Here is a 16,674-nt window from a genome sequence, read left to right as displayed (position 1 = left end):
GGCTGCGCTCTATGTGCACTACCTGCAGCTTTTCAGTGTTAACCCCCCCTACCTGTGAGATAACCCCCACAATCAATATATTTACGAAAAGTGCACACCTTCAGCTATTCAGAGACACCACTCTTCTCTTTCTACATGGAAAATTGTGGCCGCAGTCCCTTGCAGAAGTCAGCGCTTTGGTCAGAAATCAAGGAAAAACCAGATACAAACCTAGATTTCTCCCCAAAATCCCCATGGCAACTACCGAAATCTTACTAACCATCAATCTGCAAGTTCCCCTGAATAAAACGATACCCCATATGTATGGGTGCACATAAAGACGTGGCCACCAAATGCCCCAAAACAGGGGCAATGCATAAGGGCAATTTCAGTTGAAATTTTGGGGGTTGCGCTCTATGTGCACTACCTGCAGTTTTTCAGTGTTAACCCCCCCTACCTGTGAAATAACCCCCAAAATCTATATATATACGAAAAGTGCACACCTTCAGCTATTCAGAGACACCACTCTTCTCTTTCTACATGGAAAATTGTGGCTGCAGTCCCTTGCAGAAGTCAGCGCTTTGGTCAGAAATCAAGGAAAAACCAGATACAAACCTAGATTTTGGTCAGAAATCAAGGAAAAACCAGATAAAAAACCTAGATTTCTCCCCAAAATCTCCATGGCAACTACCAAAATCTTACTAACAATCAATCTGCAAGTTCCCCTGAATAAAACGATACCCCATATGTATGGGAGCACATAAAGACGTGGCCACCAAATGCCCCAAAACGGGCAATGCATAAGGGCAATTTCAGTTGAAATTTTGGGGGCTACGCTCTATGTGCACTACCTGCAGTTTTTCAGTGTTAACCCCCCCACCTGTGAAATAACCCCCAAAATCTATATATTTACGAAAAGTGCACACCTTCAGCTATTCAGAGACACCACTCTTCTCTTTCTACATGGAAAATTGTGGCCGCAGTCCCTTGCAGAAGTCAGCGCTTTGGTCAGAAATCAAGGAAAAACCAGATACAAACCTAGATTTCTCCCCAAAATCTCCATGGCAACTACCAAAAACTTACTAAACATCAATCTGCAAGTTCCCCTGAATAAAACGATACCCCATATGTATGGGTGCACATAAAGACGTGGCCACCAAATGCCCCCAAACAGGGGCAATGCATAAGGGGGGGCTGTGCTCTATGTGCTCTACCTGCAGTTATATAGTCTAAACACCCCCATACCTGTGAAATAACCCCCGCAAACTATATATTTCCAAAAAGTGCACACCTTCAGCTATTCAGAGACACCACTCTTCTCTTTCTACATGAAAAATTGTGGCCCCAGTCCCTTGCAGAAGTCAGCGCTTTGGTCAGAAATCAAGGAAAAACCAGATACAAACCTAGATTTCTCCCCAAAATCTCCATGGCAACTACCAAAAACTTACTAAACATCAATCTGCAAGTTCCCCTGAATAAAACGATACCCCATATGTATGGGTGCACATAAAGACGTGGCCACCAAACAGGGACAATGCATAAGGGGGGGCTGTGCTCTATGTGCTCTACCTGCAGTTATATAGTCTAAACACCCCCATACCTGTGAAATAACCCCCGCAAGCTATATATTTACAAAAAGTGCACACCTTCAGCTATTCAGAGACACCACTCTTCTCTTTCTACATGAAAAATTGTGGCCGCAGTCCCTTGCAGAAGTCAGCGCTTTGGTCAGAAATCAAGGAAAAACCAGATACAAACCTAGATTTTGGTCAGAAATCAAGGAAAAACCAGATAAAAAACCTAGATTTCTCCCCAAAATCTCCATGGCAACTACCAAAAACTTACTAACCATCAATCTGCAAGTTCCCCTGAATAAAACGATACCCCATATGTATGGGTGCACATAAAGACGTGGCCACCAAATGCCCCCAAACAGGGGCAATACATAAGGGGGGGCTGTGCTCTATGTGCTCTACCTGCAGTTATATAGTCTAAACACCCCCATACCTGTGAAATAACCCCCGCAAACTATATATTTACAAAAAGTGCACACCTTCAGCTATTCAGAGACACCACTCTTCTCTTTCTACATGAAAAATTGTGGCCGCAGTCCCTTGCAGTAGTCAGCGCTTTGGTCAGAAATCAAGGAAAAACCAGATACAAACCTATATTTCTCCCCAAAATCTCCATGGCAACTACCAAAAACTTACTAACCATCAATCTGCAAGTTCCCCTGAATAAAACGATACCCCATATGTATGGGTGCACATAAAGACGTGGCCACCAAATGCCCCAAAACAGGGGCAATGCATAAGGGCAATTTCAGTTGAAATTTTGGGGGCTGCGCTCTATGTGCACTACCTGCAGTTTTTCAGTGTTAACCCCCCCTACCTGTGGAATAACCCCCACAATCTATATATTTACGAAAAGTGCACACCTTCAGCTATTCAGAGACACCACTCTTCTCTTTCTACATGGAAAATTGTGGCTGCAGTCCCTTGCAGAAGTCAGCGCTTTGGTCAGAAATCAAGGAAAAACCAGATACAAACCTAGATTTTGGTCAGAAATCAAGGAAAAACCAGATAAAAAACCTAGATTTCGCCCCAAAATCTCCATGGCAACTACCAAAAACTTACTAACCATCAATCTGCAAGTTCCCCTGAATAAAACGATACCCCATATGTATGGGAGCACATAAAGACGTGGCCACCAAATGCCCCAAAACAGGGGCAATGCATAAGGGCAATTTCAGTTGAAATTTTGGGGGCTGCGCTCTATGTGCACTACCTGCAGTTTTTCAGTGTTAACCCCCCCTACCTGTGAGATAACCCCCACAATCTATATATTTACGAAAAGTGCATACCTTCAGCTATTCAGAGACACCACTCTTCTCTTTCTACATGGAAAATTGTGGCCGCAGTCCCTTGCAGAAGTCAGCGCTTTGGTCAGAAATCAAGGAAAAACCAGATACAAACCTAGATTTCTCCCCAAAATCTCCATGGCAACTACCAAAAACTTACTAACCATCAATCTGCAAGTTCCCCTGAATAAAACGATACCCCATATGTATGGGTGCACATAAAGACGTGGCCACCAAATGCCCCAAAACAGGGGCAATGTATAAGGGCAATTTCAGTTGAAATTTTGGGGGCTGCGCTCTATGTGCACTACCTGCAGCTTTTCAGTGTTAACCCCCCCTACCTGTGAGATAACCCCCACAATCAATATATTTACGAAAAGTGCACACCTTCAGCTATTCAGAGACACCACTCTTCTCTTTCTACATGGAAAATTGTGGCTGCAGTCCCTTGCAGAAGTCAGCGCTTTGGTCAGAAATCAAGGAAAAACCAGATACAAACCTAGATTTTGGTCAGAAATCAAGGAAGAACCAGATAAAAACCTAGATTTCTCCCCAAAATCTCCATGGCAACTACCAAAAACTTACTAAACCTCAATTTGCAAGTTCCCCTGAATAAAACGATACCCCATATGTATGGGTGCACATAAAGACGTGGCCACCAAATGCCCCCAAACAGGGGCAATGCATAAGGGGGGTATGTGCTCTATGTGCTCTACCTGCAGTTATTTAGTCTAAACACCCCCATACCTGTGAAATAACCCCCGCAAACTATATATTTACGAAAAGTGCACACCTTCAGCTATTCAGAGACACCACTCTTCTCTTTCTACATGGAAAATTGTGGCCGCAGTCCCTTGCAGAAGTCAGCGCTTTGGTCAGAAATCAAGGAAAAACCAGATACAAACCTAGATTTCTCTCCAAAATTTCCATGGCAACTACCAAAAACTTACTAAACATCAATCTGCAAGTTCCCCTGAATAAAACGATACCTATGTCTGGTTGCACATAAGTACATGGCCGCCAAACCTGAAAATGCATAATATTGGGGCTGCACTCTATGCACCCCTTTTTTTTTGCCTGCACCCGAATGAATGGAATACGCTCGGGTGCAGGCACATGTAGCCGATATACGCATGAAAACGTGTGAGAATGCAAAGTCTCGCGTTTTCATGCATATATCGGCTACATGTGCCTGCACCCGAGCGTATTCCATTCATTCGGGTGCAGGCACAAGTAGCAGGCGTAGGGCTGAATTTTCGGCAAGCGTTTTTCCACTTGCTGAAAAAAATCAGCCCTACGCCATGTGTGGCATCAGCCTAACCCTTGGCAATAGAAACTACCAGAACAATCTTAGCCTTTCTAGAACAACTGAAATCAAATGAAGTTAAAATGGAATAAAACCACTAAAAGCAATCAAAGAACAATAATTGCAATGAAATCGGTGGTCAGAGCCCTGGATCCACCAATGTCACTGCAAAAGCAACCTTTTTGGGGGCACTAAACACACAATAAAGAACAATGCAAAGATAAAACACCATAAAATCAGTAAAATCCAATAAAACCACCTAAACCAACAGAAGAACAATAATTGCAATGAAATTGGTGGTCAGAGCCCTGGATCCACCAACGTCACTGCAAATTCAGCACCCAATAGCAATAAAAAAAGTTACAATACAATACAATAATAAAAAAACAGAAATCAATTATGAAAATGCCAAAAAAACACTAAAATGCAACCAAATAAATCAGATAATTATAGAGCAAGATCAGAAATAAAGTTTTAGTAAAAAAAAAGACTGCCAAAGAAAGCAAAGAAAGAAAGAAAAGAAAAGAAAGATAGAAAAAAAAAAAAAAAAGTGTAAGTGTGTGTGTGAGTGTCTGTGTGTGCTTGGGAAAGTTGTAAATAAGTGTGTATGTGTACAAAAGTGTAATAATGACAAAGATAGAAGAAAAAATTGAAAAAAAAAAAAAAAATTTTTAGACAGTTGAGATCGAAATAAGCAAAATAAACAGTGGTAGAGAGTTGTAGTTCAGCTTACCCAAGGCAGGCAGGCGATCAGGGGCGACCAATCTGGCAGGAAGGCAGCAGGAAGGCAGCAGGGGAGCTCCATCAGGTCCGAAGTGCGCAGCAGGAGTGAGGAGCCGACAGTAGGCGGCGCTATTTAAAGGGACAGCAGTGGACACGTCATCATCGCGTGTCCACTGCTGTCATTGGCTGGCGACGCGATCGTGGGACCGGATCGGTGAGTATGACCGATTGTGCTCGTTGCCTAGGGGGTTGTGAAGGGTTTACAAGCGCTGCGCTGCTTTAAAAGCGAGCGCAGCGCTTGTAAACCTGATAGTGCTGTAGGACGTAGATTCTACGTCCTGTGGCACTTTGGTCCTTTGCTACCCAGGACGTAGAATCTACGTCCCATGGCACTAAAAGGGTTAAAATAACAGATTTATTTAACAATAGATTTATAATCTTTTTATTAAAAATATTTGTCCATTGATTGGCTGATGTTACCTAACTAAATATTTTTGTTCGGGGTATAGTGTTCCATTAATCAGGCATGGGCCCGAAAAAACATTATTTTTCTATATTTTATAATATACATCTAAAAACAGTACATCTGAAATAGAAATATGGTGCCGCTTATGACCAATTTGTTCTTATTTAAGTATAAAGCACACATAAACCCCCCTAGCAATCATATTTTGTACATTTCCACATTTTAATGTGGTTGGACAGATGAAAATAGAAAATTCCGTACCAGTGCAGGCAATGGTGGGTCAGCAGAGGTTTATAGGAGATGCCCCACATGGTTTTGGGGCCAGAGGCAAAACCACCATCATGGCACCCCATTATGTATACAACAGGATTGTTTAATCATCATCATATTCAACTCTTGGTGAAAGCCTTTTGCATTTAGTTTGCGGATATAAATTGTATTTCATCAGCAACGAAAAGGCTGCAGATTTGACAATCCTTGTAAACGTACCAGCATACAGCGAGTTCCCACGCAACTTGCACCAATACATGAGCTAGTAGGTGATCTCCTTGTAAGTCTATAGGAGGCTGTTACTTGAACTTTGACACTGTGTTTTTGTTGAGCTACCTAAAATAAGGCACTCAAACAGTCCTAAGTGCCATTGCCCTAAGACTTAATTATAAACCTTGACAAATATAATATTTATGGTATGCTTTTTGTTTAAAACTAAGGAACACACAGGACTTTTAAATTGGTGACACATCAGTCGGCATGCACTGACTTATTCCATGTGACTTTGCACTGGTGGCATCTAAGAGAAGGTGGGCACCTTACCGGGGGCTTTATTTGGTAGTAAATCTTGTTTTTATTCAATTAAAACTTGCCAGGAATTCAAAAATAACTCCCTGGTTTGGGGGCACTGAGAGCAACACCCAAGGGGTTGGGGAGCAACATGTTGCCCCTGAGCCACTGGTTGGGGATCACTGCTCTATCTTATACTAAAAGTTAACTCAAAGGTGAACATCTCCTGTAAACCCTACATTTTCCTACCATGTGTATAAGTTGGGTACATCTCCCCCACCCACCTTAAGGGCTGGTATTGCTTCTGAAAGTGGACATGTAGTATCAAGAAAATGTGCCAATTGCTAAAGGAGGGGACAGAGTGGGTTAGAGAAGGAAGCCAAAGTGATTAAGGGGATGCTGCAGCCTAACTATTAACCTTTAAACAAAAAGAGTGGCAGGTATTTAAAGATTTCAGAGAGGCTGTTTACTGATTATTTTTTTTGTGTGGGGTTTACATGTCCTTTAAGATGAAGGTTACAATCTAATTGCTCAATTGACAGAGACTGTGCAAGGGGTAACTGAGTTAGAACTGATATGGCTACAAACACAGAGAGGGTCAGTTCACCCCAGAGGAAAATGCTTCCTTCTTCTATTTTATGTTAAATAAAAATTAGGTACGGCCTACTTATATACAGGGTTCTTGTACTGTAAGATTTGAACTATATATATATAATAATAATATAATATTATAATATTAATAATCACCCTTCTTACTAGGGTTACGGTTCTTTTGAGAAGCAGATAAATAACCCACATCAATAAGTGTATATTAAAATGAATATATTGAGTAGCAAATCAATGGATTGTTACAATTAAAAGATTAATTAACAAACCAATATATACATTATTTACATTTACAGATTAATGACAAAATCTACATTATTATAGCTACCAATATACAAAGAACATGATGGTCTGGTTTCTTCCCTTTAGCCATGGCCTCCTCTGTGGTCTGTCTCACATCCTGCCCGGTCACTCCTGATCCAGTTCTCCCCAGGTTCTTCCCTCAGGTTCTTTTCCCAGGTTGCTCCACCAGGTTGCCCCCCTGACCACTGTCCAGCCCACATTTATGCACCTTTCAGCCACTGCCCCCCACATACCAACTGATCAGATGGGGGTTGATAAAAACCACACCTTGCCCATTGTTCAGTAACTGAGTTTTATGGTTTCTCGCAGACGTACTGTCCCACCATCCACAGAAAAACCCTTAGATATGGAGATTTGGCTTCGGGTGTAACTTGAAAGACTGGTTTATATTAATCATTAGAGCTACCCTCTAACACACACATATATATATCTATATATATATCATAAATAATGGCACCCAAGATACACGATTTCTTACAAATCCCCACCTAGAGGGCGAAGGACTTCACAAGGAAAGAGCCCTCTAAATACAAAAAGGTATAACATTCAGGGATACCCATTAATGTATAATATGTATCTGTGCTGAAAGTGAAAGGATTACTGAGACCCAAATTATATAACACTCACACATGCTTAAGTTTTAAGGTACTGTGAGGTAATATTTAACCTAATTATAAAAACACTCACAGTTCATACTCATAATTTGAACCCTTCTGCCAGTTAGAAAATCCCACACACTTTTAGAGGCTTTGTTTCCAGCTTACTTTGCTGTATTGTCTGTGCGCTGTACACACCACTTACCCACGTGACACTATTCCACCCATGTCTGGGCTGGATCCCATCTCGGGCCCCTGCAGTAACCCATGGCCTTTAAACTTTGGTGTTTGCAACACCCAACACATTTTGCTTACCACGGTTACCATATGAATGAGACCACACAGGGAAAATCCTTTATTATTGTGGGGTAGGGTGAGAATCTCTGCGGCACATTTTATTAATCAGCAAAGCTGAAAGCACCTCAATTCATGGATAGGTGTGACCATAACCAATACTGACTTCAGGAAATTAAACAGATATACTACACTAAAGTGTGCAGCACTATCTGAGCCCAATCACTAGTGAGATGTTTGTCATCTTTGTCTCAGTATTTCCCCCTCAGTTTCCTGCCTGATCATCTGAAATAGAGCAACATAGATGTAAGGAGCATCATTGTTAGGCCTAGCTGGTTTGTTGTTTTGGACAGACAGACCATAAACATAAACAAAGTACTAGAAACCAGATTGGTAACTATACAAAAGACAAACTTTGGAGGAAAAAAAAACTGTAGACTGAATACTGCTTTGATACAGAAACACATAACACATATCGAGGTTATCAAGCAGCATGCAATCTATGTAAAAAATTCACAAACACGTTGCTGCTAACACAAAGAGTAAAAAAAAAAACAAAATCTAACTCAGGCAAATGATATCAAAAATAAAATTCAAATTGTGCCTCAGTGATTTTTACTCTCTTACTAAACTAAAGCAGCAACCATTTTACTCCTCACAGTACAGGTCATTCTAACTATTAAAACCCAAAAATGTTTTTGAATTTGTATAACCTGACTGTACCAAACCAATTTAGAGGCTTCTCCTTCTGTGTAAAAAGGAAAAAAAAAAGCAAATAAATAAGGTCCTCTATAATTTTTTTTTTCCACAGGACAGGGTAAGGCACGGACTTCTCCTTTACATAATCTTGAATCCTTGTTTATTCTGTAAAATATAAACTTGGTGAAGGGAAAAAGTTAGGGCATATTCACATTTTGTTTTCCTCTATTCTCATTAGCCCTTCTTGCTTTAATTTGAGAAAGTTCTAATTGGATACTTTCCAACTCTTTTTTAAATGCTCCCCATGCCTTTTGGAGATGGGAGTTCTCTGCACTCAGCCTTTCTTTCTGAGTTTTAAGAACCTGATATGGGATCCATGAATTCCCATTCCTACTTTTCTTTTGAAATCCCCACCTAGAGGAATTCCAATTCTCTCTTTCATTGTACCAATTATTATTATCCCAATAATAGTGTTTCATGGTACAGTACCTCGCTATGTGCCCAACTTTGGAACACACATAGCACCTAAACACTTTCTTTTCTGTATGTTTTTTAACTGAATTGTTACAATTCTGTTTTGCAGGGTGAGAAGCCTGTATCGCAGACACCCTTTCCTTGTTATGCTGTTTTCTAGATTGCAGGGGGTTAGAAACCTGTTTTCCTGGACTGTTGTCTTTCAGTTTATCAGTCCTGTGCTCGGCACAATTAGAAATCAATTTAGAAGGCCTGGCATGACTAGTACATTCTAAACTAGTCACATTACCTTCACTTTCCATCACCAGTTTCACATTTCCTACTGCTTTCATTAACAGACAGATCTCTAACCTTTTTAGTATTATTCTGCCCATTAACCACTGATACAGGACTTCTTGCTCCTAACTTTTTAAGTTTTTAACCCTTGAATCTCCAAAATACATTTTGAATTATCAGCCCCTACATTACTGGTTGAGGTTGCAACCAAACTTTTAATGGTGCCCTCTGCATCTCTCAGTTTGAGCTGCTCAATCTCCTTCTTGTTTTCTGCCATTGTTTGCTGGTTGCTAATGGAAATAGCAGCAGCATTTTCAACAGAAAATTTTAGAGAATCTATTGTATCATTCAAATAAAGAATCTTTCCCTCCAGATTCTCTTTCTGCATCGCTAGAGTTTTATACTGTTCTGCTATCCAGCAGGCAGCAAAAACCAATGCACTTTTCCCTTTTGACTTCGACATACATTTTTCCTGAATTGCCCTGGTCACATAAACCTGAGCCTTAGCCCATGGATCTGGAGATCCCTGCATACACTTTACAATCTCCCCTGAGCATGTGACCGTGGCAATCTTTTTAGCTAAGACATCCATTTTTTTTAAAACTTAAAACAAAGACTAAACCAACACAAAACAATAGAATCGATTGGTTTGCTACACAATACTATACACCATGCATTGCTCTCCTGCCTGGATTCGCCATCTGTAAGATTTGAACTATATATAATAATATAATATTAATAATCACCCTTCTTACTAGGGTTACGGTTCTTTTGAGAAGCAGATAAATAACCCACACCAATAAGTGTATATTAAAATGAATATATTGAGTAGCAAATCAATGGATTGTTACAATTAAAAGATTAATTAACAAAACAATATATACATTATTTACATTTACAGATTAATGACAAAATCTACATTATTATAGCTACCAATATACAAAGAACATGATGGTCTGGTTTCTTCCATTTAGCTATGGCCTCCTCTGTGGTCTGTCTCACATCCTGCCCGGTCACTCCTGATCCAGTTCTCCCCAGGTTCTTCCCCCAGGTTCTTTTCCCAGGTTGCTCCACCAGGTTGCCCCCCTGACCACTGTCCAGCCCACATTTATGCACCTTTCAGCCACTGCCCCCCACATACCAACTGATCAGATGGGGGTTGATAAAAACCACACCTTGCCCATTGTTCAGTAACTGAGTTTTATGGCTTCTCGCAGACGTACTGTCCCACCATCCACAGAAAAACCCTTAGATATGGAGATTTGGCTTCGGGTGTAACTTGAAAGACTGGTTTATATTAATCATTAGAGCTACCCTCTACACAGTGTATGATACATAAATATGTATAGAGCCACAAATAATGGCACCCAAGATTCACGATTTCTTACAGTACCCATTAAGAAAATAAAGACACCTGTTGACTCCAGTTTCTTAACTGTATATTTCCAACCGTACCCGCCTGCTTCTGTATGTAAGATTGTGATTTTGAAAGGCAATTTTCTTCTGTGAGAAAAGCGACAATGCTTTATGTTGATTGGGTCTCTGAGATCTTAGGGCCTATTATCATTCAAAGAGGCTGCTATAAAATGCCATAGGCAGTCACTATTTATTGGGCTGGTTTGGGGACTGTTTGGCCTCTGTTTACTTGAAATGCCAGGGCCTCAGTCTCAGGCCTGTTCATGTTTCAGTGAATCTGTATCATTGCTTATTTGTCTTATATACATAAGTAGAGCTTTATAAATAAAGATATACATACATACATATACTGTATATAATGGTTTCTGCACCACACCAAATTATAGATACGAGATGCAATCAGGTAACAAACCAAACACTGAGCAAAACACAGCACCCCCACAAGGTAGCATGGTTGCTAAAAAAAAGACCCTGGAAACATGCACACTCCAAAATAACAATACACAACATTTATTATATAGGACTTGTGAATTAAAAACATTTAAAAGCGTAAAAGCATAGAACCACATGTTTCTCTAGCTCCCAACAACCCCATTTCTTAATTCAATGGCCATTAACAAGATAACAATATAAGACAACTAAATATAACTACCAGTCTCAGTCTTTTCTGCCACAGTATACCGGAAGATTGTGAACCAGCAGGTTCCGGTCCCAGGTTATTTTTCTTATATTGGCCATTGAATTGAGAGGTGGGGTTGTTGGGAGCTGTTGGGTGCTAGGGAGATGTGGTTCTATGCTTTTAAAAGTTTTTAATTCACAAGTCCTATATACACTTACACAAGATTTTGTGTGGTTATTTTGGAGTGTGCATATTTGTCTTTATCATGTTTTTGCAGAAATCAGATTTGGTCAAATATGACTCGTTGAACTTATATGACTTCTAAGTGCTTGGCAATTAACATTACATGTATTATTCTCATGATGACATATTGGGGAGTTTACATTTCAATAGATTTGGAGGAATATTTGGTGTAGGATTCTGTATTTAGCCAAATCCAAAAATTATTGAAACTGACAAACTGGAAAGACCATAAAGAGTACTCTCCAAAGAATTCTGCCGGTGGTCCCTCTACACTCCTAGTTCTTTCAGCTGTCACAGGGTCTGAAACCCTTATTACACCCTCACTTGCACACATTTCATCCCAACAGTTACCCAATGACCCCAAATTTCTTCTCACCCCATCTGATTAAAGTACATTCATACAAATTAATTACTAATACCCCAAGCCACCACTAATACAAAACAAATTAAAATCTCAATTCAAAACTGTTGTTTTTATACAAACTGGATTCCAAAAAAGTTGGGACACTAAACAAATTGTGAATAAAAACTGAACGCAATGATGTGGAGGTGCCAACTTCTAATATTTTATTCAGATTAGAACACAAATCACAGAACAAAAGTTTAAACTGAGAAAATGTACCATTTTAAGGGAAGAATATGTTGATTCAGAATTTCATGGTGTCAACAAATCCCAAAAAAGTTGGGATAAGTAGCAATAAGAGGCTGGAAAAAGTAAATTTGAGCATAACGAAGATCTGGAAGACCAAATAACACTAATTAGGTCAATTGGCAACATGTTTGTTTATAAAAAAGAGCTTCTCAGAGTTGCATTGTCTCTCAGAAGCCAAGATGGGGAGAGGATCACCAATTCCCACAATGTTGCGCAGAAAGATAGTGGAGCAATATCAGAAAGGTGTTACCCAGCGAAAAATTGCAAAGATTTTGCATCTATCATCATCAAATGTGCATAACATCATCCGAAGATTCAGAGAATCTGGAACAATCTCTGTGCGTAAGGGTCAAGGCCGTAAAACCATACTGGATGCCTGTGATCTCCGGGTCCTTAAACAACACTGCACCACAAACAGGAATGCTACTGTAAAGGAAATCACAGAATGGGCTCAGGAATACTTCCAGAAACCATTGTCAGTGAACACAATCCACCGTGCCATCCGCCATTGCCAGCTGAAACTCTACAGTGCAAAGAAGAAGCCATTTCTAAGCAAGATCCACAAGCTCAGGCGTTTTCACTGGGCCAGGGATCATTTAAAATGGAGTGTGGCAAAATGGAAGACTGTTCTGTGGTCAGATGAGTCACGATTCGAAGTTCTTTTTGGAAATCTGGGACGCCATGTCATCCGGACCAAAGAGGACAAGGACAACCCAAGTTGTTATCAACGCTCAGTTCAGAAGCCTGCATCTCTGATAGTATGGAGTTGCATGAGTGCGTGTGGCATGGGCAGCTTGCATGTCTGGAAAGGCAGCATCAATGCAGAAAAATATATTCAGGTTCTAGAACAACATATGCTCCCATCCAGACGTCATCTCTTTCAGGGAAGACCCTGCATTTTTCAACAAGATAATGCCAGACCACATTCTGCATCAATCACAACATCATGGCTGCGTAGGAGCAGGATCCGGGTACTGAAATGGCCAGTCTGCAGTCCAGATCTTTCACCTATAGAGAACATTTGGCGCATCATAAAGAGGAAGGTGCGACAAAGAAGGCCCAAGACGATTGAACAGTTAGAGGCCTGTATTAGACAAGAATGGGAGAGCATTCCTATTCCTAAACTTGAGAAACTGGTCTCCTCGGTCCCCAGACGTCTGTTGAGTGTTGTAAGAAGAAGGGGAGATGCCACACAGTGGTGAAAATGGCCTTGTCCCAACTTTTTTGGGATTTGTTGACACCATGAAATTCTGAATCAACATATTTTTCCCTTAAAATGGTACATTTTCTCAGTTTAAACTTTTGTTCCGTGATTTATGTTCTATTCTGAATAAAATATTAGAAGTTGGCACCTCCACATCATTGCATTCAGTTTTTATTTACAATTTGTTTTGGAATCCGGTTTGTATTTTATCTTATTTATTGTATAAAACTTAAACATTTAAGTAAAAATAAATCTCACAAATTTAGTGAGAATTTTAAAGGGAAACGAAAGTCAAAGTCACTTGGGGGTGCCAAAATGTTAGGCACCCCCAAGTGACTTTAACCGCTTACCTCGTACCCCGGGCTGGTGCCCCTGTTAGGAGAAAACAGCACCAGCCCGGGGCACCTGGAGCGCAGCACTTCCGTCTTCCTCGCTTCCTTTTCCTGAGTGCCAGCGGTGGGCGCATGCGCAGTAGAGTGAAAAGCCGACTTTAACATTTAAAGTTCGGCTTTTCACTCTACTGCGCATGCGCGCGCAGCGAATCAGGAAAAGGAAGCGCCGGCAGCTACCCCGGGCTGGTGCTGTTCCTTCCTCACAGGGGCACCAGCCCGGGGTAAAAGGTAGGCGGTCAAAGTCACTTGGGGGTGCCTAACATTTTGGCACCCCCAAGTGACTTTGACTTTATTTTTCCTTTAATTTAGTTTCTCTTCTCTCTTCTGTCTATGAAGATTCTCATTCATCCAGGTCATGATATACAGTATCTAGTAGAATTAAGTCTAAAATCACAGACCCCCCAAATTGGCAGGTTTTGGGTGGATTGGGGTGTGATCAGACTCAGCTTTAACAAGCTGATGCTGACTTCACATTTCAAGTCTCACTTATCCCAAGTCACTTAAGTCTGACTCAGTATCTGTTCCTTTATATGACGAGTCTGGTTCTGATTCTGATTCAGAAGCAGAATATTTAGCAGGCTCTTCTCTCTCATATGATACTATTTCACCCCTTTTCTGACCAGATGTTTCAGATGGGGTCTCATCCTCAACTTGGAGACTGGTCTCCCTGCAAACAAAGAAAGGACAATACATTTGAATACTTTTAGGAATAAGAAGGACTTTTATCAGACACATAACCCAATATTGAACTTTCTTAGATTCTGTAGAATATTTTTAATCATCATTACACCTACTTAACTGAAATAATGAATTAAATGAGGGCAAACTTCTACATATTGCTAAAAATACCAGACATCAAATGATATATTCTGATGAATTAATACTGTTAAGGCCTGTGTTAGACATATAATATCTGCCAAGCCTATCCCCACCCCTATTTCCCTGTTTCTAACCCTGTTAGATGGAAATAAATATAAGCAAAGGGTTCAGAAAATGAACAAATTATTCTGAACAGGTTACTAACTCTTGAGTTGTTTGTGGGGGGCTCTCCTTTGGGGTCTCTTCATCCGCAGATGGCTCTTCATCTCCCGAGCAGCAATATAGACAACTGTAAGTAAATAAAAGAGAAACTATAAAGTTGCTGGAAGCTTCCTTAAAAGAACGCCATAACTAAACATTTGCAATTGTAAGTAAAGCAGAAAGGTGTTGGAAAAGCAATTTCCATATAATCACAAAGCTCTAGTCACTTGTTTGTTGGACTTACCATACAACCAGGGATGTCACTGAGGTCAGTGTAAGAAATGATAGAACCGCTATCACCACAATAATTGCAGATTTCCCGTGTTTTTCAAGAAGTAAAGCAAAGAAGTTACTGCTGTTCTTGACTCCTATTGGCTCTTTAGAGTTCATTGCAGCTGCATTCTTTATGGCTGTTGGGGTCATTTTGGTAGTTGGAGATTCTGCACGGGACCCTAATGCCCGTGACCCACCCGAAACTGTAATTCTGGTTCGGGAAAACGATTCATACAGCTCTCCATCTAGTGTCATCCAAACTTCATAAGCTCCATTGTCTGTAGCACCGGTGGGTTTGATAACCAAGGTGCAGTTCCCTTTCCTTACAAGGGGTACAAAAAGCTCATATTTCTTGCCGTCCTCTGAGAAAGTTTTGACTCCATCGCTATTCAGCTGGATAAGAGGGATGTATTTTCCATCATCTCCAGAGATTTTACCCCATTCTATTACCATTTTGGTTGCATCTATTGGACGCACTGCAGCAAACTTGCAGGGAATAAGACTCCGGGTGTTTGGCCTCAGAGTCAGGTGATGATGTAAAACATCAAAATTTTTTATCTTCAGAACTGGTGCACAATCACAATGGTGCGTGAGGATTCCAATGGTCATCAAAATGATCAATAAATAGGAATACCTGGGGCCCATCACTGCCGCACAGGAGGGTTTCCCACAGGCCTCACGGTTCTGCCGCTGTACAAACATAAAAAAGGAAAGTGAATCAGTAAATCATTAATATAAATCTAATACTATAATAATAATATAGAAGTAAAGACCCCTTTTTTATGCTCACAGTTCTCTTCATAGGGCCAGAAGTATGGCCTACTCCATGAATTTTATTAGGTTTAGTTTTCTTCGATCTAAAAATGTTTGCTTTTAATTGGTCATAGTTTTGAAAATATTTTTGGAATAAAAAATTAAGATTTATGTGAAAATATAGATAGAACAACAAAATGAGATAAATCATCTTGAGTGTCCAAAGACAAACTGAGCTGGGATCTAGTACCCACACAGCATTGTCTCTGTTGGTGATGTCATAATGCTCATTCTTGTTCCCACAGCAGTAGCTCTGTTGGTGATGATAATGGCCATACTAGTTGCCAAAGCGATAATCTAGTAGCTAGCCGGCAAAGTGAAGCACAACAGCAGCTGCCTGCAATCAATTTTACTTCTTTTATGATGTCAAAATGCAGTAAATGACAAACTGTAGAGATGCTGAATGAAAAACTTAAAGGAAAAAGAAAGGTAAAGTCACTTGGGGGTGCCAAAATGTTAGGCACCCCCAAGTGACTTTAACCGCCTACCTTTTACCCCGGGCTGGTGCCGCTGTCAGGAGAAAATAGCACCAGCCCGGGGTAGCTGCCGGCGCTTCCTCCTTCCGGCTTCGCTGCGCGCGCATGCGCAGTAGAGTGAAAAGCTGAACTTAAACATTTAAGTCGGCTTTTTCGCTCTACTGTGCATGCCCGGCCACCGGCAGTTTAGGAAGTGGAAGGCGG

At 40.6% G+C, this 16,674-nt stretch overlaps 2 protein-coding genes across 3 annotated transcripts in view; both read right to left on the bottom strand.

The window, feature by feature from the left end:
- The window catches only part of mastl (microtubule associated serine/threonine kinase like), a 32,257-nt gene extending 22,223 nt beyond the window's left edge, over positions 1-10,034 (bottom strand). The window contains exon 1 of one of the 2 annotated variants that reach the window (XM_012964312.3): positions 7,049-10,034. In XM_012964312.3, coding sequence (XP_012819766.1) covers positions 7,049-7,093 — 45 coding nt within the window. In that variant the 5' untranslated portion in view covers positions 7,094-10,034. Of the gene's footprint in view, positions 1-4,878; positions 4,900-7,048 lie in introns of those variants that run through there. The other variant, XM_031903230.1, reaches the window with a different exon arrangement.
- Positions 10,035-14,204: 4,170 nt separating this feature from the next.
- On the bottom strand, positions 14,205-16,425 carry LOC101730511. The gene is made up of 3 exons (XM_031904538.1): positions 15,972-16,425; positions 15,153-15,871; positions 14,205-14,996 (listed from the first exon to the last, which is right to left on the bottom strand). Exons 1-3 carry the CDS (start codon positions 16,143-16,145, stop codon positions 14,891-14,893), a joined length of 999 nt encoding a protein of 332 aa, XP_031760398.1. The 5' UTR covers positions 16,146-16,425; the 3' UTR covers positions 14,205-14,890.
- Positions 16,426-16,674: the final 249 nt, after the last annotated feature.

This window comes from Xenopus tropicalis, chromosome 6 (assembly GCF_000004195.4).
Source record: "Xenopus tropicalis strain Nigerian chromosome 6, UCB_Xtro_10.0, whole genome shotgun sequence".
Classification (NCBI taxonomy): domain Eukaryota; kingdom Metazoa; phylum Chordata; class Amphibia; order Anura; family Pipidae; genus Xenopus; species Xenopus tropicalis.
This window is presented reverse-complemented; position numbering and strand designations above follow the sequence as displayed.